At 41.9% G+C, this 22580-nt stretch overlaps 1 protein-coding gene across 1 annotated transcript in view; it reads left to right on the forward strand.

Moving 5' to 3' along the window:
* Positions 1–16660, forward strand: part of LOC101846877 (Golgi-specific brefeldin A-resistance guanine nucleotide exchange factor 1) — a 42028-nt gene extending 25368 nt beyond the window's left edge. The window contains exons 26-40 of the mRNA XM_013081477.2: positions 425–617; positions 1472–1587; positions 2296–2515; positions 3069–3240; positions 3508–3701; positions 4707–4917; positions 5739–5913; positions 6973–7044; positions 7596–7768; positions 8112–8242; positions 8721–8822; positions 9987–10100; positions 10417–10585; positions 12305–12682; positions 14208–16660. Coding sequence (XP_012936931.1) covers positions 425–617; positions 1472–1587; positions 2296–2515; positions 3069–3240; positions 3508–3701; positions 4707–4917; positions 5739–5913; positions 6973–7044; positions 7596–7768; positions 8112–8242; positions 8721–8822; positions 9987–10100; positions 10417–10585; positions 12305–12682; positions 14208–14317 — 2530 coding nt within the window. The 3' untranslated portion in view covers positions 14318–16660. The remainder of the gene's footprint in view (positions 1–424; positions 618–1471; positions 1588–2295; positions 2516–3068; positions 3241–3507; positions 3702–4706; positions 4918–5738; positions 5914–6972; positions 7045–7595; positions 7769–8111; positions 8243–8720; positions 8823–9986; positions 10101–10416; positions 10586–12304; positions 12683–14207) is intronic.
* The last annotated feature ends 5920 nt before the right edge of the window (positions 16661–22580 follow it).

Raw genomic sequence — 22580 nt, forward strand, 5'->3', positions numbered from 1 at the left:
CCACTTAAATGTGATGTTATAAGGGCACTGGAAGGGTAAATTGACAACTCTCAGTCATGAAGGAATTTAACTCTTTAAACCCTGAGTTTTTTTCCACCGTTTCCCAAGAGTTTTTTTCTACAGTCACCTAAACCTGGTACACTATGTCTTATTGTAACCCCAAAAGCTTGCCTCCAACTTCTGAATAGCGGAAACAAAGGCTTAGTCATTACTAAAAATTTGGTTCGGGAATAGTTCTGAAAAACAAGCAAAATCTAGCACTAAATTGAACGGAAAAAGTTGTCACTAGCATTGGACGCTCTTAGCGTCCGGTGGGGAACGAGGTTCTTGCCGCCGGACGCTGGTTGAAAGAGTTATACTGTAGTTAATACCCCGAAAAAAAACCCCCAAACAAAACCTTAAGATCTCCTGTGGTCCCTCCCAGGTCGGAGAGTGGTGTGCTGAGCAGCTTTGTGTCGTACTTCTCGCTGTCGGAGTCGTCGAGCGCCAAAGGCCCCACGGTGGAGGAGCTAGAGGCGGGCAAGGTCGCGGCGTCGTGCGTCAAGGACTGCCAGCTGGACCAGCTCATCATCGACAGCAAGTTCCTGCGGGAGGACTCACTTCAAGAGCTCATCAAGGTAGGTAGCTGGCTACTGGCTGTGTATGTGCATGCTTACTCGCTCACTCCTTCCTTTACACATGCATTCATGCGGGCATACATGCGCATGCGCACACGCACTCACACACGCACACACGCACACACACACACACACACATACATGAAGGTGCATGCACATACACTTAACACACACACACATGTGCGGACACGCGGGTGCATACAAGCACAAACACGTTCACACATGCACACTGTCTGTCTGTTTTTCTTGCTTCTAAGCCTAGCGCTAACTGACCATTTTTGTATCTTTGTTCTTTTTACACAAACAAAACAAAACAAAACAAGCCTTGTATTATAATAATGATAATGATAATAATAGGTAGCCTTTGTACCACAAATCCCTGCTCAACAGAAAGCTCTTTACCCGTAACAACCTATTTTTATTACCCCAGCAGACCTGATAGCATTCTGAAACTTCCCTTGTCATGTTGTTTCTCCTAAATTCGCTGGGTTCCTTTGATGGCATGTCTATGAATTGACCCTTTTGAGTTTTTTTTAAAAAAAACTTCAGGAAGTGACGTAAAATTTGAATCATGCTAAAGAACCCCTTCCGTAATTAAATGGTGTGGTGTTTGCTTCTTCTTTCCTATCAAACTTCTATCGTCCTTATCTCCCTTTCTTTTTTATGTTTTATTACTCTCTTGTAACAGCTCTAATTTTCTGGCGCTCATATGACCTTATGCAGTTGCGAGTGCCGTAAAACTCCTCTTAAAACTAAAAGAGTTTTTTTTACTATCGTGAAGTGACATAAAATGAATCATGCTAAAAAACCCTTTCCCTAATTAAATTTTTTTTTCTTCCCCTTGTGCTGTCCAGGCGCTGGTGTCGATACGTCAAGGCACGGAGGACCAGAGCTGTCTCAACGGCCATTACGACGAGGACGCTTGTATCTTCTTCCTCGAGTTGTTAGTGAGGGTCGTTCTACAGAACAGGTCAGTAGATGAGTTTTGTTTTCAGCCTTAGTGTTTTGTTTTTTAAATTTTAATATTTTCTTTGTACAAGATGTTGGATAATTTTCTTGAAGTTCACCAAATCTTTCTCGTATCCAAAATTTTCAACTTTCGAAAATTGCTCTCAGATCCTTTACATACATCTGTATCCCTTGAATCTCTGTCTGTGACTGTTAGTGTTACAATAATTGTGTGTAACACATTATTAGACACTTATCATTCGTTCCTTTTTCTACCTGTCAGATGGTGTCACTCTCATAGAAATGAGCAAGGGACAAAAATGAATAAATAAATAATAATAATAATGATAATAGATTGCATTTATATTGTGCTCTATCCCATACTAGTATAAGCTCTGAGCGCTTTACACCAATCACATGATCATTGAACATGAGAGAAAATATTTCACAGAAACAAGAAAAACCAAATCAACTACATAAAGAAGAACTTTCACAATCGTACATTAATTATATACAGGAAAGTACAGTAGTAAAAACAAAATTTATCAGCACTTACTAACACACTATTACTAAGAATTAAGCCAATGAGTCTTGAGCAACCGCTTAAAGGTATCAAAGTTTGCTATTTATCTGAGATCTTGGAGCAAGGAGTCCCAGATTTTAGGGCCAAAAAATGAGAAACTTTTCTTGCCAAAATAAATAAGCAAAACATGTTGGTTCTCCCTCGCAGAGATCGCGTGTCCCCCGTGTGGCAAAGCGTGCGTGACCACCTGTACAACGTGATCGTGAACAGCACCAGCCACTCCTTCCTGGTGGAGCGGGCCGTGGTCGGGCTGCTCCGCATCTCCATCCGTCTGCTGCGCCGGGAGGACATCGCCGGCCAGGTGCTCACCTCGCTGCGCATTCTGCTCATGATGAAGCCCAACGTGGTGCACAGCATCAGCAGACAGGTTGGTGGTTACGCCGTTACGCCCTTTCCTTTTTTACGCAGTGATTCTTAACTCTTCTTCTTCGCACAGGTTGGCGGTAGCGCCCTTTCTTTTTACACAGTGATTCTTAACTCTTCTTCTTCAGACAGGTTTTCTTTTTATGCGGTAATTCTTTACATTTCTTTAGACAGGTTAGTGGAAACGCTCTTCTTTCATGATGCAGTGATTCTTTACTCTTCTTCAAACAGATTAGTAGAAACACCCTTCTTTTTATGCAGTTATTCTGTCCTCTTCTTCAGACAGGTTAGAACAGCAATTCTTTACACTGGACAGTGTCATTATGATATTTTTTTTTTAAAGCACAAGGGGGAAAGTGAGAAGTGATCGTTTGAACCGGTGATTGTATCGAACAGGTGGGCCATCAGAGCAGGGTCGACTGTTTTTCCTTTCTTTATATTCTCGTCTAATAGTCATGTCAAACAACAAATAACAGGTAAACTCAAAAAACAAAAACGAACCCCCCCCCCCCCCAAAAAAAGCAAGCTATTATTTTTCCCTCTCTGTGTGTTCTCAGGTGTCGTACGGCCTCCATGACCTGCTGCGCACCAACGCGGCCAACATCCACACCAGCCAGGACTGGTACACGCTGTTCACGCTGCTGGAGGTGGCCGGGGCCGGGGCTAACCTGCCGCCCTTCATGCAGGTGTGCACCGACGTGGACGTGTCTGAGGTCATCAGCGACGCAGGTCAGTACTTTATGCCGTGTCTCTCTCTCTCTCTCTTGCCCTTTTTAACTCCCAGTGGAGCATATGCCATGTACAATATTTCTCCAGTGAAACCTGTCCTGTGCATCCTTTTCTAGCTGTTTCCTTGATGTCCCCGCCTTTTCCATTTCCGCTTGTATCGCTCGCCTCCATAATCTTCGGCACTTACATGATCTTATTGTGTTGCAAGTGCCGTAAAACACTTACTAAAATTAAAACACTCATTGTACTCCCCCCCCCCCCCCACAGGAGCCCAGAGTGACAGCGAGGTGGCCAGCGCCAGCGGCATGTCAGACGTCAGCGACCGGGGCTACACGTCAGACAGCGAGCTCTACGGGGGTCAGCAGCGACACGCCAGCCTGCCCGGTCAGCTGCTGCCTCAGATGCGGCCCGTGGAGGAGCTGGAGCTCAAGCCTGTGCCGGACAACGGGAGCTGGTTGATGGTAACTTTGGAAGTAAAACTTGTCTCATGTGTAGTTCCAATATATCTGTAACTTTGGAAGTAAAACTTGTCTCAGCATGTTGTAGCAATATTTCGGTAACTTTGGAAGTAAAACTTGTCTCAGCGTGTTGTAGCAATATTTCAGTAACTTTGGAAGTAAAACTTGTCTAATGTGTAGTACCAATATATCAGTAACTTTTGAAACGTGTAGTACCAAATATCGGTGACTTTGGAAGTAAAACTTGTCTCAGACGAATTACCAGTATATTGGTAACTTCCGGGGAACCCATTTGGATGTATTACCAATATGTCAGTAACTTTTAAAAAATTTGTCTCAGAAATATTACCAGTAGATCTGTATTGGTTCCTTTTGGCAACACATTTGCACATGTCGCGGATTTAGTTAGTTTTAGTAAGGTTTTACGGGGCTCACAACTGCACATGGTCATATGAATGCCATTATCGCTCATTTATCGGTAACTTCAAAGAATTCATTTGGATGTATCACCAACATATCAGCAATTTCCAGGGGACACATTTTGATCTGTTGGCAATATACCGGTAACTTCTGGAGAACGCATTTGGGTGTATTTTCCATAATACTCGTACTAAAACTTGAAAAAAGACTATATGATCAATTTGTGCACCCCTTAAATGACCAATTTGTGTTGCAAGAGCCATAAAACTCTTACCTAAAACTTTAAAAAAATTTGTAAACCTATTACAATTTTGTGTTCCAAGGTCCATAAAACTCTTACTAAGACTTAAAGAAGTCCATAGACCAATTTGTGTTTCAAGTGCCGAAAAACTCTTTTTTGTGTTTGTTACCCTCTTGTAACACCTCTAATCTTCGGCACTTATAATATGACCTTATTGTGTTGCAAGTGTCGTAAAACTCTAACTAAAACTAAAACCTCTAATCCTTGGCACTTATATGACCTTATTGTGCTGCAAGTGCCGTAAAACACTCACTAAAACTACAACAACCCCCCTCCCTCCCCCTCAGGTGAACAAAGAAGAGCACCCGGCCAGGATGCCCATCAACCAGTACAGCATCGACCTCAACGAGAACACGCTGTTCCCCGACAGCCGCGCCCTGCTCAAGTCCTCGGAGACCTTGACCTTCCTGGTCCGCGATGCGGCGCATGTCACGCCGCACAACTTTGAGAGCTGCGTCCACTGCATCAGGACCTTTGTGGAGGCGGGGGTCAACGGAGGTCAGTTGTTGTTTGGTTTTGGTTTTTTTGTTAGTGTTGTTGTTACGTTTTTGTTTGTTTGTTTGTTTGTCCTCTGTGTGTTGTTATGTGGTGGGTGGGTGGTTGGAGGGTGCTGCTGGTAGGTCCTACTTCTTTGCCTTTCCCCTCTCTTTTTTTCTTTCTGTCTGTCTGTCTGTCTGACTTTTTCCCAGCACTAAGTGACTGTCATTATGTGGATGTCCTTCTCTTTCATCATCATCATCCAGTTCCAGATCTGCGACAGACATCGGCGATCATGGTTTTCCATTCATTCCTTTGCTCGGATGCTCTCTTTACTTGAACAAAACATGCTGTTATGTTGTTGTAAAAGTCAGTTGTTGTTGTTGCTGTTTGACTTTGTCTGCAATGTTTTTTTTAATTTGTGGATGGTTGACGGGTGCTCCAGTGTGGTTTTGCTCCTTCTTTCCTATCATATATATATTGTCTTTATCTCCCCTCCTTCTATTTTGTGTTTGTTACTCTCTTGTTACACCTCTAATCTTCGGCACTTATATGACTTTATTGTGTTACTTTAAATTTTATTTTTACTTTTATCTGCCGCTTATACTCTTTTGGGTGTCGCGGGAAGAAAGAGACGTCTCTCTGCCACTAGCCGGAGAGCTTGGGTCAGGGGGATGCCGTGGGTGGTTAATGTTTCCCTGACTCCGTCTATCCAGGTCTTTCTCGGTCACCCTCTAGCCTTGTTGCCATCGAAATCTTTTATGTAGGCACATAAAACTCTTACGAAAATTAAAATTAAAAAAGCAGTTGGTGATGTTTTGCCTTGTGGTGTGTCTACACAGGCCGAGTGCGCTCGACCCCCCCACGCAGCCACTCCATGCGGGACTCCAAGCTGTCCCGGAGGAAGAGCAAAAAGGACAGGTCGGGCTCCAAGATGAGCAAATCGTCGTCCACGCCTGAGCAGCTCGCAGACGGCCAGCTCTCGGACGAGGACGGAGAAGAGGCCACGCAGAGCAGGTCAGTTCTGTCGTCTCGTTGTGCTCATCTGTTACCCCCCCGGGGCAGTGCCACTGACTGAAGTATCTTTAGGCCATTACCAAAGAGGGGACATTAACTTGTTCTTATGCACAGTAGAATTGTAAATGGGCTGATTCATCAATGTCAGGCTCATAACTGTGCCTGATCTACTACAGGGAACTGCTGCTTTTTCTTTCCTAATCCTTACTATGGTCATTTGTCCTCTACTTCTTTTGTATGTTTGTCACACTCTTGTGACCCGCTATTTCCGGGGTGCCTTGATAGTTGAAACAGGCTTTGTGCTGTTGAAGCTAGAGAGGTGAGCAGAGTAAGCCTGATTCCCTGTAAGGACTTCTCTGTTGACACCCACCCCTTGGCGCTCATATAACCTTATACAGTTGCGAGCACCGTAAAACCCTCAAGTATAACAAACTAACTTCTTTCTTTTTCTTGTGGACACGGATGGGTGGTTGGCAGTGCTCTGGTGTGTCTTCTTTTTCTTTTTCTTGATCGCATCACACTTGAAGTTCGGTATCTATCAATAGGCTATCCTGCTCAGTTCATCTGTTGTCACGTACATTTTTTCTGGTAGGGTCAATAGGGTTGACTGACCATGTTTCCTGTCTCATGGCCCTGTGTGTCTTGCAGTGCAGAAGGATGTGTTCCACTGTTTGGTCCGCCTCTTCACACTGGCATTTTGGTGATTGCACTAATTTAAAATGACGTGTTTTACTCCTTTTCTTAAAAAAAATCTGTTTTCCTTATTTCTCCTTCTTTTCTTTGCATGGAACTCTCTAGCAATACCGCTAGAATCTTAGGTACTCATGTGACCTATTTATGTTGCGAATGCCATAAAAGTCTTACTAAAAATCTGTGCACAGTGTTGTGAAATGCATTACTCTTTTCGCGATATGATCATGATAGACTTTGATAGTTGTGTCCTTTGTAATGTGATAATTATGTGGGTGGACAAGTTTTAGGGTTTGGTTTTTTTTTGTTACTATGTCGATGACTAAATATGGAATTGACATGAATGTTTCTTATTTTGTATCTCCACAGTTTGCAGCTTTTGTCTATACAACTCCTTGATCTGATGCACACACTGCACACAAGAGCTGCGTCTATATTCAGGTTTGTGATATAAAGATGATTAAAATCTGTTGTTTCTTATGTCTCAGTCAAGTGCTCTCGACTTTTTGTTTGTTTTTCTTTTCTTATTTGCAACTTGAAGATGAACGTGTTCTCACTGAATGTGGGTAAGTGCAAGATTGATGGCGATGAGTATGTTCGCGCGAGTTTGCTGAGTTTGCAAGCGTATTGTGGTTGGTACTATTTCCTTTTATAAATTCTCTTTTGTGGCGGGGAGGGGGCAATGGGTTCATGATAATGAAGGAAATGTGTTCTTCAGTGCTCCAACTTTCAATTATTAAGAGGGTTCCTTGCATTACAAAATTTTTCAGATAAAGTATGAAGTTAACCGTTATTACTCACTTCACTGCATTACACTGCTACTTTACCAAACTTACTGGAAAAAAATGCACGCATTTGATATATATGAGTAAATTTTTCTCTTTCTCTTTCTTTTTCTCTTTCTCTTTCTCTTTCTCTTTTTCTTTCTCTTTCTCTTTATCTTTCTCTTTCTCTTTATCATTCTCTTTATCTTTCTCTTTCGGTGTCATCAGTTCGTGGGCAAAAGAAGAGCAGGAGCCACATGAGGCAGACGCTAACAAGTCGGCCGTGAGTGGAAACGTGGCGGTGAGCATCCCTGTGCCCAGTCTGGCGGTCGGCTCAGGCCCTCGGCTGGGCTCTGGGACTAGCACGCTGTGGGGCAAGTGTTGGTGCCCTTTGCTGCAAGGTCAGTGCTGGAGATGCCCACATTGGGCTGTTTGATTCTTCGGTAATGCTAGATAGATCGTCAGCCGGCTTTAAAATGTACTGAATCCAAAATTTCCAGAAATTTAAAAAAAAAAAAATTGCTTCACCTGTGGTATCGGTAGCATGTGCTTGAGAAATATTTTGTGGAAATTCAAATTCTAAATGTTATTTTTAAAAAAAGCTCCCAAAATTGCATAGAACCTCTACTAAAGCTAACAAAAGAATATTTAAGAACATTCCTTCGTGTTTTTCGACTGTTAGGATTAAGTAGTCAGTCCGTCATGTATTTCCGTGTTCCCCCCCCCCCCCCCTCCCCCCTCCAGGCATTGCGCGGCTGTGTTGTGACGCGCGGCGACAGGTGCGGAGCCAGGCCTTGACCTACCTACAGAGGGCGCTCCTCGTCCACGACCTGCAGACCCTGAGTGCTGTGGAGTGGGAGTCTTGCTTCAACAAGGTTCGTCATCTCACACATGCCAGGCTCTTTTATGTGTCGATTTCTTGTAACACCTCTAATCTTCTGGCGCTCATATGACCTTATGCAGTGGCGAGCGCCGTAAACCCTCTACTAAAACTAAACTAAACTCTAATCTTCTGGCACTCATATGACCTTATTGTGTTGCAAGTGCTGCAAAACTCTTAATAAAACTAAAAACTAGTCTGTGGTTGGCGGTTGCTCTGGTGTGGTTTGCTTTTACTTTCCTATCAAACTTCTATCATCTTTATCTCCCCTTCTTCGTTTTTATGTTTGTTACTCTTTTGTAACTCCTCTAATCTTCTGGCACTCATATGACCTTATTGTGTTGCAAGTGCCGCAAAACTCTTACTGAAACTTTAAAAAAAACCCTCTTAGTAAAACTTAAAAATAATACCAATATACCTTGTTGTGGGCACTAGAGGGTTAAGTGATTGTTTTTTAAAAATCTCTCCCCCAGGTTTTGTTCCCTCTGCTGACCAAACTGTTGGAGAACATCAACGTGTCGGACCCTGTGGGGATGGAGGAGACCAGAATGAGGGCGTCCACCTTGCTGTGTAAGGTCAGTCTCCGGGGACGATTTTTTGTTGTTTATTTGTGGTGTGTCGGGGGGGGGGAGTAGGGGCTGAGTGGTTAGGCTCTTGGACTCTCAACCTGTCCCCGTGGTTTTATGCCCCCACGCATAATTTAGCAAAATTTGATAATTTTTTTTTCATAATTTCTGATTATTTTCCTTTATCTTTCTTTGTTAAAATTGACAGAATCGCATAATTTCCCATTTTTGGGCACATTTTGCATAATTTCAGACTTTTTTAATATAAAAGGACGCAGACAGATCAACTGCAGGGTCGGGGTTTCGCGTCCTATCAGGAGCCCAGCGTTGTGTCCTTGGGAGAGCCGCTTTCATGTCTTAACAGGGCACCCATTCCCATCCGGGTGAAGGGAGGAAAATTTGTGTTAAGCGCCTCTCCCAAAGACATTTCACTGGGCCCTGATAGAAGGGATGGAGGAGACGAGGATTAGGGCGTCCATCTTATTGTGTCAGGTCTGTCTACAGGGACGACTGTCGTTTATTTGTGGCGTCGGGGGTTGAATGATTAGGCTCATGGACTCTTAACCATAAGATAGTGGTTTCAAATCCTATCAGGGGCCTGATGTTGCGTCCTTGAGAAAGACGCTTTACGCAAAATTTCCTCACTTCGCCCAGGTGGTAATAGGTATCCTGCCATAGATACGAAAGGTTTTGTCTGTGGTTAAATGTTTTGAGTTCTTAATCGGTTGCGTGCACTGAATGCTTCCCGGAAAACCGAGAATGTTTCTGTGTGTTCTAAGGTCTGTTAAGGGTAATAATAGTTGTAAAGTGCATAGAGCTTGCTGTAAAGTGTAAACCAAAGCTCATTAATTGCTGTGTGTTCAATAGTTGCATCAACGGTTTACCATCGTCTGTGTGTGTAGTGTGAGATAGGTGTTCTTGCTGTGATCAATGAATGTATCAACAGTTTCATGGGTGGTTGGTGGCTGCTCTGGTGTGGTTTGCTTCTTCTTTCCTAATCCTATCAAACATGTATCATCCTTATCTCCCCTCCTTCTTTTTTGTGTTTGTTACTCTCTTGTAACACCTCTAATCTTCTTGCGCTCATATGGCCTTATGCAGTTGCGAGCGCTGTAAAACCTCTACTAAAACTTTTTTAAATGAACAGTTTTGTGTGTTGGGTTTGTTTGCCAGGTGTTCCTTCAACATCTGAGCCCGCTGCTGTCACTGACCACCTTCACCGCCCTGTGGCTGACCATCCTAGACTTCATGGAGAAGTACATGTGTGCAGACAGAAGTGATCTCCTGGTGAGTGACTGTCTCTCTCTTTTCTCTTTTCTCTCCCTCTTTTCTCTCCCTCTCTCTGCAATTATTATTATTGTTGTTATTGCTATTATTATTATTATTGTTGTTGTTGTTGTTGTTATAGTTGTTGTTACTATTATTATTATTTTTATTATTATTATTGTCATCATCATTATTATTATTAATTCTGTTTTGTTATTGTTGTTGTTATTATTATTATAATTATTATTATCATCATCATCATCATTTTCGTCATTGCTTTTATTGTTATTATTATTATTATTATTATTACTATTACTATCATTATCATCCCCACCAGTCTGAAGCCATCCCCGAGAGCCTGAAGAACATGCTTCTGGTGATGGACACGGCCGGCATCTTCCAGACAGCCGACGGCACCGAGTCGCAGCTGTGGCGACTCACCTGGGACAAGATTGACACCTTCCTGCCCAAACTGAGGCTGGAGCTCTTCAAACCTTTTGAGCCAGGTATGTCGTTGCTTGTGTGGGTGAAAGAAGTGGGAAAGACCAGGTGGAACTTTGAGAAGAGTCGTGGAAACGGATGTACAGAAAAGTGGGAAGATGTGGAATCACATCAAGCGAGTGGGTGGTTGGCGGGTGCTCTGGTGTGTGTTGCTTCTTCTTTTCTATCAAACATCTATCATCCTTATCTTCCCTTCTTCTTTTTTATGTTTGTTACTCTCTTGTAACACCTCTAATCTTTTGGCGCTCATATGACCTTATGCAGTTGCGAGTGCAGTAAAACCTCTAATAAAACTATTTTTTAAAAAAAAAGATGAAAGGGAAAGGCCACGTGGAACCTGAACAAGAGTCGCGGAAATGTATGTACAGAAAAGTGGGAACACATGGAGTGACATCGGGCGACAAACTAGCCAAGGATAGAGAAAGGTGGAAAGTGTTTGTGCGTGGCCTATATCCTGATCCAGGGTGTGAAAGGCGATGATGATGATGATGATGATGATGATGATGATGATGATGATGATGATGATGTTGGTTGTTTGTTTTTAAAGGGTTTTTTTTTGTTACCTTTTTTAAAAAAAAAAAGTTTATGTTAACACTTACAGTACGGAAGGCTCGTATAGTGAAAAACTCTCAAGTACTGCACCAGTTTAGAATGCTGAAGTCAGGGTAGAAAAAAACCAACAACCTTGGCAGCCTAAGAAACACGCTGTAAAAATTCACAGAGGTTCATCAAACATTCAGCTATCAGCATATTATAGAGTGACTTCCCTTGGTATTTACTTCAGTGCAGTGCGTCCATTTGTCGTTTAATTATGTTTAGTGTGCCTGGTTGCGTCGCCGACTATATTCGCCAGTAGTAGTGAGCGCATACTATGGCCTGGCGACTAAAGTCGCGGACGGTACTGTAAGTGTTAAAAGAAATGCAGTCTTCTAGCACGCATGTTACAAAATGGGCAGGGCACAGAAATCTTTTTTGTTATGTATGATTTTCGCTGTGTATGTGTTTGAAATACATGTGTATAAAAAACAATTTTCGATCTGAAAATCTGATTGCTCTGTTCGCAAAGGGTGCGCATTTGCGAAGAGGGCGCCACCGAATTTTGAGGACACTTTTTTAATTGGCTCAAAGAGAGGAGTGGACCCTCTTGTTATGTAGACTCTTTGGTATGGAAGTAATAATGGTTATTTAGTCCAGGAAAAAGCAAAATAGACAGAGGCAAACATTTTTTAAAAAAGAACAGAAGTAGAACCAACCAGTGCCACCCTCCAGCCATCAGCTGGTTAGTTCTTGTTGTTGTGCTTCAGACTTGGATGAAAATATCTTGGAAGGAAAATGTGAAGAGTGAATACAATTGTGAATTTTGTTCTTTATGGAGATTATAATTTTTTGTTGTTGTTTTCTTGTGTTAAAAAAATTAAAACTGAAGGCTTTGATGATGATGATGATGATGCAAAGTGGGTTGTTGGTGGGTGCTCTGGTGTGGATTGCTCCTTCTTTCCAATCAAACATGTATTGTCTTTATCTCCCTTCTTTCTTTTTTTGTGTTTGTTACTCTCTTGTAACACCTCTAATCTTCGGCACTTATATGACCTTATCGTGTTGCAAGTGCCGTAAAACACTTACTCAAACTAAAACTGATGTTGCAAAGACGACGTCCGAGTTGTGGGGAGTTTGTTTAACCAGTCTTTTAATATTCTTTTTTCTTCTTTTACTTTTTTTTCCAGAACCAAAGCCCGACAAGATAGAGAGAAACGATGTGAATGCGGAAGCGAGGGACGCGAACCCACAAGTCGCGTCTGCAAATCCAGCCTCGCAGCAGTCAGCAGTTACCACAACAGGCCAGCAGGTGGCGCCGCCACCGCCACAACCACACTCACAAGCCCCTCCCCCACCACAACAACAACAACAGCAACAACAACAACAATATCAGCAACAACAACAGCAGCAACAACAGCATCAGCAGCAGCAGCAACAACTCCCCCCATCCCCCCAGCATGTGCTGGAGCAGCAGCGAGTGTCCCCGTCACAAGGGCAGACAACTCACGTGGCCGTCGCCGATGACGACGTGCCCCTGGAAGGCATCACTGTCGTCAGTCATGAAGGTAGGGCTCATGTTGCTTTTCTTCTCGCCTTTGGCGCTCCTACGACCTTGTGCAGTTGCGAGTGCCTTAACTCTTTATCTCCGAGGGGGGTAAACCCACTACGCCGGGGCCCTTTTTAGTTAGGTACTAAATCTTAAAATGACAAAAACGTGACTAAATGGGTCATTAAATAGAAACTAGCGAACCTATTATGATAGTACTTCATCTAATGAATGAACTTCCTGTAAAAGAGACCTGTTTTTGGCAATTGCTGAAAAGTATAGCATGTATTTCTTTACTCAAACTGACTATCTGACCGTTATTGTGTCAATGGGGGTGCAAAAACAGCTACATTAACACTTGCAGTACCGCTGGCGACTTTAGTTGCCGATGCATCCAGGTGCACTAAACGTAATGAACACCATGCCCCCGCGGCGACGGCAAAGATAGTACATAACAAGATGGGCCACTCGGCCTAAAAAGTGTCAGCAGGAAGTTCGCTCTTTGCTTCAGATGGCGCTGCAGTCTGTTTTGAAGCTCTCTTTCGTTTTTCCAGAAGAATAGGAATAGCACCTCCTTGCGTGCGCAGATCGACTGCTGTTCATCAGCCGTTCGGGTTCGTTCAGTACGGAGTTTTAGTTTTTTTATTATTTTAATGACCTCTCGCCTTTCATTCTAAAGTCAAATTAAACTAAGAAAACAATCACCCTTTCCTCCGGAAGAGGTTCTTTGTCAGCATATCCATTTAAAAAAAGTGTTCATCCGAAATTCATTAAAAAACTTGCTAGTTTCACTTTGATTTTTTAAACTCAAGTAGGATAACTCTGTTTGCAAAAGGTGCGCTTTTGTGAAGAGGGCGCCACCGAATTTTGAGGACACTTTTTTAATTGGCTCAAAGAGAGAAGTGGCCCCTCTTGTTATGTAGACTCTTTGGCGACGGTAAGAAGCTGTATCTTTACCCCACGGGATGCCGGTCGGCGACGGTGTGATATAGCATATACCGCACCAGTATCTTGGTCCGTGGGGATAAGTTTTGCGCGTTTTACGCTGTACGAGCTGCGTGGGTGAAAAGTGTTGAACAAAGAATGGACGCCCCTGCACTGAAAAAAATACCCAAGGAAGTCACTCAATATGATAGGTTGTTGAACCTCTATGAATTTTTTTTAATGCGTTTTTTTGGGGCTGCCAAGTTTTTTTTCTTTTTCTTTACAAATAAATTATACCATGACTTCAGCGTTCTAAACTGGTGCTACGGTACTGGAGGTTTTTCCACTATATGAGCCTGCGGTACTGTAAGTGGTAAATCGATGTGTTTTTTCTATCCTCAAACAAAACTCACACTTGTGTTTGTGGGTGGTTGGCAGGTGCTCTGGTGTGGTTTGCTCCTTCTTTCCTATAAAGAATCTATCGTCCTTATCTCCCCTCCTTTTTTTGTGTTTGTTACTCTCTTGTAACACCTCTAATCTTCGGCACTTATTTGACCTTATTGTGTTGCAAGTGCCGTAAAACTCTTGCTGAAAGTAAACTCAACACTCGTGTTTCTCAGAGCGTCCCGGCAGCCCGTTGATGAATCAGCCCGCGTCGGCCGCCACAGCCGCCTACATCCTCCATCCACCTCTACCTCACATTCCATCCACCTCTGGGGCAGCTGAGTAATGTTGTGACTTCTCCTCCTCGGTGTCCTCACGGATGGAAAGAAGAAGGTAGGAAGGAGGAGGCTGGGACACAAGATGTCACGGAAGGGAAGAAGGAAGGAAGGAAGATGAAAGGAAGAGGCTGAGACACAAGATTGATGGTCGCTGATGTGGATCAAGATGCAGCCACTGCTCCAATACCTACCCCCCCCCAACAATGTGTTGCATATAAAATGTAGCATCGTCAAACCTTTTTCCAGCAAGCAAGACGTATGTTTTGCGGCACCGTTATTGTATAAACTTTGATCTTTGTGTGGACTTACAAAAAACTTTACTGACAAATCCGATATGAGATTGAAGAGTTTATTTGACTCCAGAAATTTGATTTTTTGACTGGAAAAGGTGTTACGTTACACTAAGCAGTTTTGTTTGTGGCTTCTTGTTGTTCCCAACTAATGGCTTTGTGTACCTTACAGGCATATTAGTTGTCTGTTGGTCTTCAGTAATGAGGTAACGGTCTGTTATAATCGGAGAATCGTGGTCTGTCGTTGTGGCGTTTCAGCTGCTCGCCGTTGCAAGTCCTGTTTTCTGTCCCGGCAAATTTGGCCGACTCTATGACAAAGTTTTCAGTAATCTGAGCTCTGAGGTGTGTTCTTCTCACAAACCGGTTTTTCGTTGTTGTGATACAATTGTATTTTTGGATAGCGCAGTCTGAAAGAAAGGATCTTCCTTAACTTGATCGGTTTTGGGGTTGTTTTTTTTTAGTGTGCTCTTCAAAGATGGGTCATGGGAATGAACAGCACCTTGCTTGACCGGTCAAATCAGTCACTTTATCATCTCAGTCTCTCAGCAGGAAGTTTGACATTTCTTTTTGTATTGCCATCGTTCTCATTATAATCCGATCTCCTAGCCATTGCGGACTTCCAGCTTGAGCCAGTTGAACTGAGGAGATGAAAACTGAATATCTGTGGTAGTTGGTCAGACATGTTGGTCTATGTTTTCTGTGCTGGTGTGGCATTTACCACATTCTATGAAATAATGTTTGCATTGGTCAAGTGAAGCTTCCATTCCTGTCACTTTGTGGAGTTTCTATCTTAATCAGATGCCGCGACTGGAAGGGATGTGAGAATTCTTTTCTTTTTTTTCTTTTTCTTTTTGACAACCTCCAAAATGTTGATACCGCTCAAATACTTCCCTTCCCTGTTTCTGGAGGGTCTTTCTTCTCCTCCTGAACAATTACTGACGTTTTTTGTCACAGCTGAGGACGATAAGTAAGCAGTTGTGCTCTGAGCCTCGTCCTGGTCTGTTGTAGTCCTCTTTATAGATGGGGGAGGGGGGGGACTTACAACAGATTCCGTGTGGGTTTTTTTTTTCGTGGGATTGTGCAAGGCAAGGTTGTAGAAGGCATGTAGTTCTAGTGCCCCTTCAGTACAAGGTTTTTTAAAAAAATAGTTGTTTGGTTTTTTTTCCCCATTTTAGTAGGAGACATTGAGAATGGAGCACTTTGCTTTTCTTCAGTGTGACGACCACGCATGTGCTGCCAGATGATCACTGTCTATGGAATTTTCATCCAATCATGCGCTCGTGAGTTTTGGCATTTTGTACCGGTCAGTACTTTTACTGTTGAAGGAGTTAACTTGTGGATGGTAGCGTAGATGTCTCGAGGGATGATTTGGTTGTTTACTGGGCATTTGTTCTTGTGTGTGTCTGTTGTACATATGGCTGTCTTGGAGTTTTTGGTTGTTGTTGTTGTTGTTGTTGTTGTTGTTGTTGTTTTTCCTATTTATTATTTATAAGTGCTTCCTGCAGATCTTGTCCGTTGGTCACGACTGAATTGTGTCGTATTTGAACTGTTGTCTATGACTTTATCGTTTAAGATGGCGGGGGGGGGGGGAGCGGATGGGTTGTAGTTATTTAAGGTGAAGGTCAAGCATTTTTCAGATTATATACGGCAGGTGAATCTGTGTTTATTTTGCGTGACGATTAACTTAATGCCACGTTCTTGCACACTTGCATAGTATCGGTGTTATATATAAGTTACAGTCGGGCACACACATAGTGAACAGGCACATAGTGAACTGGCTCATAGTGAACTGGCTCATAGTGAACTGGCTCATGGTGAACAGGCACATAGTGAAGTGACACGTAGCAAACTGATTGTCGCCTCAGGGATTGTGTTGTTCAAAGTGCACTCGACAGATGAGGAGTCCACTGAAAAAAACGGGCATAGTCACTAACTGAAAATAGTGAGGGCATCAATTGTCAACGCTTGTTGACTCATAACTGTATTTCTGTTCAGCTGTTGCTTGATTATTGTTGTTAGATTTCCCATCCAACAAATATATAAAATAAACCATCCAACAAATATGTAAAATAAACCACCAATCAAATATATAAAATAAACCATCCAACAAATATATAAAATAAACCACCAATCAAACAAATACGACGTTTTGTTATGAGTCCACCTTCTTTTAAAATTGACCCCCTCACAATTTCCAGTTTGTGACCCAGCCCGTTTTTTCAGTGGACTCTCAGATAGGTCAGTACACTTTAGACAAAATAGTTCTGAGGGGACAAGATGTTCAGGTCTCCAATATTTTCTTACTTCTTATACACGTGTATTTTCTTTGTATTTAAAACAAGTATACATTATAAAGACATTCATACATAACGAAAAGATTCTGGCCGATTTTTCCATGTTCGTGCGAGACTTTATGCAGTTGGAAAAACAGGAAAAATGAGACAACACTTTTGTGAGATTTTCTGTTGAATTTTCATCACCAAGTAAATAGTCAAGAGTCTGAGAGTAAATAGTCAAGAGTCTGAGAGTAAATAGTCAAGAGTCTGAGGATTTCTTGAGCCCTCTGGGCGGACATTTTTTGTGTGATTATTTTTGTTCCCCATTGTTATTCTTGTTGCTGAAGGCAGTATAGAGGAATATCATTTTGATTGTTGAGCGTGTCTCTCTGACTGTCACGGGATGTATAGCGGAGCATGTCATTCTCAGGATGGTTTGATTTCAACGACCACCAGAACTTTGTTTGCCGTGATGGTGAAAAGAAACTCTATGCAAGCTTTCTTGTTTCTTGCCTGAAACCTCCCCCCACCCCACACCCCGATTGTGTCAAAGCTTGCGCCGACCGAAGGATAAGATTTATGTCACAGTTATTTCAGCAGTGTGTCATCTTTCGCTTGATTTATTTTTAAAAATATTTACGTATTCATTTTTATTTTCTTTTTGATCATTCGGGAACATTTTTCCTCTCTCATATTGTCATCTTTTTGCACAGGTTGGGGTTCCTGCTTTTTATTTTGTATCATAGACTTGGTTTTGAAATTTTCTTTTAAAAAAATAAATTTGACGCTGTTTAATTTGAAGCTGTCATGACATAATTTTATAGGGCCTCCTTTTCTTTTGTGTGTGGTTATTAATAGCAAGTTGATTGAGCTGGAAGTGTTAGTGTCAGATGAATATTTATATTTTGGAATCTTTGTGGCAAAATCAAAAGGTTGGAAGCTTAGGGTGGCCATTGAATAAATGAAATGCAATTAAATATACAAAAGTGTAAATAATCTGTGTGTGTGTGTGTGTGTGTGTGTGTACCATTGCTCATGACGACGTTTGGACTGTGATATGGGTCGCATTGCTGACCTATCTATCCCATGGACAAGGGCTGGACGTTCTATCTACCCATTCTCTCTCGGAAACGGTTTCCACTTGGCTCGGGAACAAAAATAATGGAGCTGTGTCTGTACATAAAAAATATATATATATATATTATAACATGTGAAAGTCGCCCTCGCGCGTACAGTTGAAATGTGTGGATTTGTTTGTCATGTTTGTAACTTGATGTGGAGATGAAATTGTGTGCGTAATTGTACGCGGATGGAGAAAGGTTTGTGAAATGTTTTTTAAAAATATATATATAAAGATAATATTTTCTGCTGATGCATACCGTCTGGCCTAACTGTGATCATTCTGTTTATTTTATATGTTAAACTACGTATCTTCTTCTGTCCCCATGGTTTTACGCACAAAAAAATTATGAAATTATGCAAACCCGACCCAAAAATGTGAAATTGTGCGATTCTGTTATATTTAACAAAGAATGATAAAGGGAAAAAAATAAGAAATTATGCAAAAAATGATCAAATTTTGCTAAATTATGCGGGGTGCATAAAACCACGGGGACATCTTATTTCAGACAGACAGACTTTCACGTGAGAAAAGGTTACCTTTCACGTACAGATGCTCACATGTACACACGATGATACTATGATAAATTTTGGAAGGTGCCAACAAACTCACCTTGCTCAGTCGGCTCATGACGTTGGTTTCTGAGACAGTGTTGTTGCTGGGGAACCATATAAATGAAGAGCACAGGGGAAAAAACGACGGTGGTCACAAACTCGAAATTAAGCTTGTGGACTCATAACTTCATATTTGTTTAACTGGTAGTTTATTGTCAAGTGTTGTTGAATGGGAAATCGGACAACAATAATCAACCAACCGTTGAACAGAAGTACAGTTATGAGTCAACAAGTGTTCAAAATGGTACCCTCACGATTTTCAGTTTGTGACTACCGTTGTTCTTCCCCTGTAGTCTTCATTTGTATATATATATATACAGTATAACACAGATAGCTCGAATTTGCCGGGAATGGCCTCAGTAGTTTGAGGGATGTGTTGTTTCGAGGGATATCTTACAAAGATAAAGAAGGGAAAGAAAGAAAAAAACCGGGACCGCAGGCACAGTTTGACGGATGTGTGATTTCGAGTCTTCTGTGTTCGACCTATCTGTGTTGTACTGTTTATATATTATATACTGTTTCTGCATTCTTTCCTGCAATATTGTTTGTGTGATCTTTGACTTTCAGCGAACTGTGACGTGAGAAATAATTCAGTGTCTTTGGAAGTTTGGAGTCGACCTCGAAGATGATGTTGTCCTTGAGATTCTTGTGTTGACATTGACCTTGCCGATGTTGTCCTTGAGAGTCTTGTGTTGACATTGACCTCGCCGATGTTGTCCTTGAGATTCTTGTGTTGACATTGACCTCGCCGGTGTTGTCCTTGAGATTCTAGTGTTGTACGGTCGGTGTTGAGATGTTGTCTGTTTTCACCATAGACTTGTACTTCTAGATGGCACACTGTCATGGCCGTCCCTCTTTCTTTGATTTTTGTGAAAACTTTGATGTGAAATGTGGCCCCCATGGGCTGTAGGCCTTTACGCCTACATAAGAGGCAAAAAGATTAGTCTTTATGTTAGAAAATATATGTCGCCTTTCCCACGTGCTCCTCATGCTAGCTCAAATTGAATCAAATCGTGATCTCCAAAGTTAATCAGCGACAAGTCAAGAGTGCATTGTCTAGGTTATAATGGATATTCATCTTTTCCATGGGTTACTCTCAGATGCGGAAAGTCCGGGTTCGAGCCTCGGTTCGGACACAGATTTTTTTTCTCGCCCCCTCCTGCTCACCCAGCAGTAATAATGGGTACCAGACTTCATATTGGAGAAGTAAAGGCGGCGTGGAAAGGAACTGGCCACCCTACCACAATATGCAGAGGGCCCAGGAAGTTGTCTCACTAGCAAGGCAATCCCCACTGTCCTGATCGGATGCGGGAACAACTTTACTTTTACTGTCAGAGATTGTTTCCTCACTGGTGCATCTTCTTGTTGTGGTGGTCCTCGTCTCGTAGTCTCCCAGCGACCAGCGTGATGTTGTCGTCATCGTTGTAATGGTGTCTGTGGTGTAGTGGTTGTACACTTGGCTGTCGGACGTAGGAGATCTGAGTTCGATTCCAATTCCCAAGTAAGGAGAAATTTTTGCCAAGCAGCTCGGTTCTCTAATAGAATCCTCAGGGTTTTTTTCCTTCACTATTTGAGCAATCTCTGCACTGAAAACAGGAGGGCTAAACCGAAGAAAATCCAGTGGTCTCAGCAGGACTTTTGGTTTAAGTTGACTCTACTGTATTGCAGTATCTCCAGTCTCTACTCTCTTCAGAACCAGACACGGTGACATTTTCTCTCTTGCCTTGTGACATTGTGTCCTACTCTCTTTAAATATTCCTTTTCCCTTCTGCGTTCTCTTGTGAGGTCTCAGGGCTGCTAGTCCATGACAACAGAGGGCTCGAGCGACGTTCTGTTTTGTTTGGCAGAAAATATACGGAACCTGCTGGTTTCACTTAGTACATGTACAGGCTTCCGCTATACCAATGTTATCGCTAAACAAAATGTAAAACAGAGTTCAGTGTCGTGTCTAATTCTTATCTCCAGATGGATCTCTCTAAACTTTCTTGCTTCTGATTGAGAAAAGCTTTCCTAATTTTGTACGCGCAATAATCCCACCATCTCTGCGGAAAAAATGACCATAGCTCTTGCTTTAAGAATAGTGTTTGAAGACTACAGGGGAAAGATGACGGTACGGTAGTCCCAAACTGAAAATTGTGAGGGTACCAATTTTGAACGCTTGTGGACTCCTAACTGTATTTCTGTTCAACTGTTGGTTGATTATTGTTGGTAGGTTTACCGTTCAACGGCACTTAACAATAAACCACCAGTTAAACAAATATGAAGTTATGAGTCCACAAGCTTTTAAAATTGGCACCCTCACAATTTCCAGTTTGTGACTACCGTCGTTTTCCCAGTGTGGTCTTCATTTGTATTAGTACTTCTAGTTTACTTCTAGAGCTACTCCTGCTGATTGGCATCTGTATCTGTGTTGCAGCAGTTAGGCGCTTCACCATCTCACACAGGAGATATCCCGAGATCGATTTCTGAGTTGGGCAAAGTTTTATCAAGTATCTCGGGTCTTTCTGCTTGGATGTTGTATATCCCTCTCAGCCCAGGGTTAGCCCTGACAGGCAGGGTTGGAAGCCCATCACCCTAAGTAGTCGAAAATTGTGTTGATGGAGGCATTAATTGAAAACCATTGTTCTACATTTGTAATGAAAATGTTTGTCGTGTCATCCCTCGTGTCTCCGCCCTCTTATGACGCGCTGTTTGGTGGCATAATATTGTTCTGGTTCTATCCACAAAGACGTTAGATTGTGGTGATGGATAGGACAAAGTTCAGCCTTCATCGAGTTTCTTCTCTACTCCCTCTCCACTTTTTTTCTTTCTTACTTACTTTTTTCTTTCTCCCGTACTTATATATATTTTTTACTCCACTTTTTTCTCTTCTACATTCTTTTTATTTTATTTTTTTTCTTTGCCTTTTTCGCTCTTTTACTTTTGTTCTGTACTCCCTCTCTACTTTTTTTTTTTTTTTACCCATCTCAATTCCCCTCTACATTCTTTTTATTTTATTTTTTTTCTTTGCCTTTTTCGCTCTTTTGCTTTTGTTCTGTACTCCCTCTCTACTTTTTTTTTTTTTACCCATCTCAATTTCCCCCCCCCCTCTTTATCATCATCAGGATCAAGCCAGTTTTTTTTGTTTATATATCTATGTTTAATGAGTTTGTTGAGCAATGTCGTGCTCTTTCAATGCCATACCACAGTTTTGGCGGCAGATACAGCCTCTATAATAATACGTCATGTATATTTATAAATAAATACGTACCACACTGTGGCCACACTCGTACTGTTTTCTTTTTGTTATTTTTTCTGTTACTTATTATAATTTATATTATAACATTATAATATTTTACGACATATGCCTGCCTCTTGGTGCGAAGGAAGGGATGATAATACTATTGATTGATTATTGTTATTGCGTTATTGTTATTATGATTATTATGATTATTTGCATGATGTACATGGTGAATGTTCGGTCTTGTGTGGTGATCAACCAGTTCTGTTGTCTTGATTGTTCGTTCGTCTTCAGTCATGTGTCCAATCGAAAGATTAATGCAAGTTTTACTCGATTGAATAAAGCAAAAATTATCTCATAAGGACCTACAAAGCGTTTTTTTGGTTGTTGTTGTTTGTTTTTTCCATAAGGACCAGATGAGTGGTTGGCGGGCGCTCTGTTGTGGTTTGCTCCTTCTTTCCTTTCAAATATCTATTGTCCTTATAAAATATCCCCTCCTTCTATTTTATGATTGTTACTCTCTTGTAACACCTCTAATCTTCGGCACTTATATGACCTTATTGTGTTGCAAGTGCCGTAAAACTCTTTCTAAAACTAAAGCTCTGTTGTGGTTTGCTCCTTCTTTCCTTTCAAATATCTATCGTCCTCATCTTTCCATCTTTTTGTTATAATGGATACTTGGTTGGTGCTCTGGTGTGGTTTGCTCCTTCTTTCCTATCAAACATCTGTCGTCGTCATCTCCCCTCTTTCT

This window comes from Aplysia californica, unplaced genomic scaffold (assembly GCF_000002075.1).
Source record: "Aplysia californica isolate F4 #8 unplaced genomic scaffold, AplCal3.0 scaffold00132, whole genome shotgun sequence".
Classification (NCBI taxonomy): domain Eukaryota; kingdom Metazoa; phylum Mollusca; class Gastropoda; order Aplysiida; family Aplysiidae; genus Aplysia; species Aplysia californica.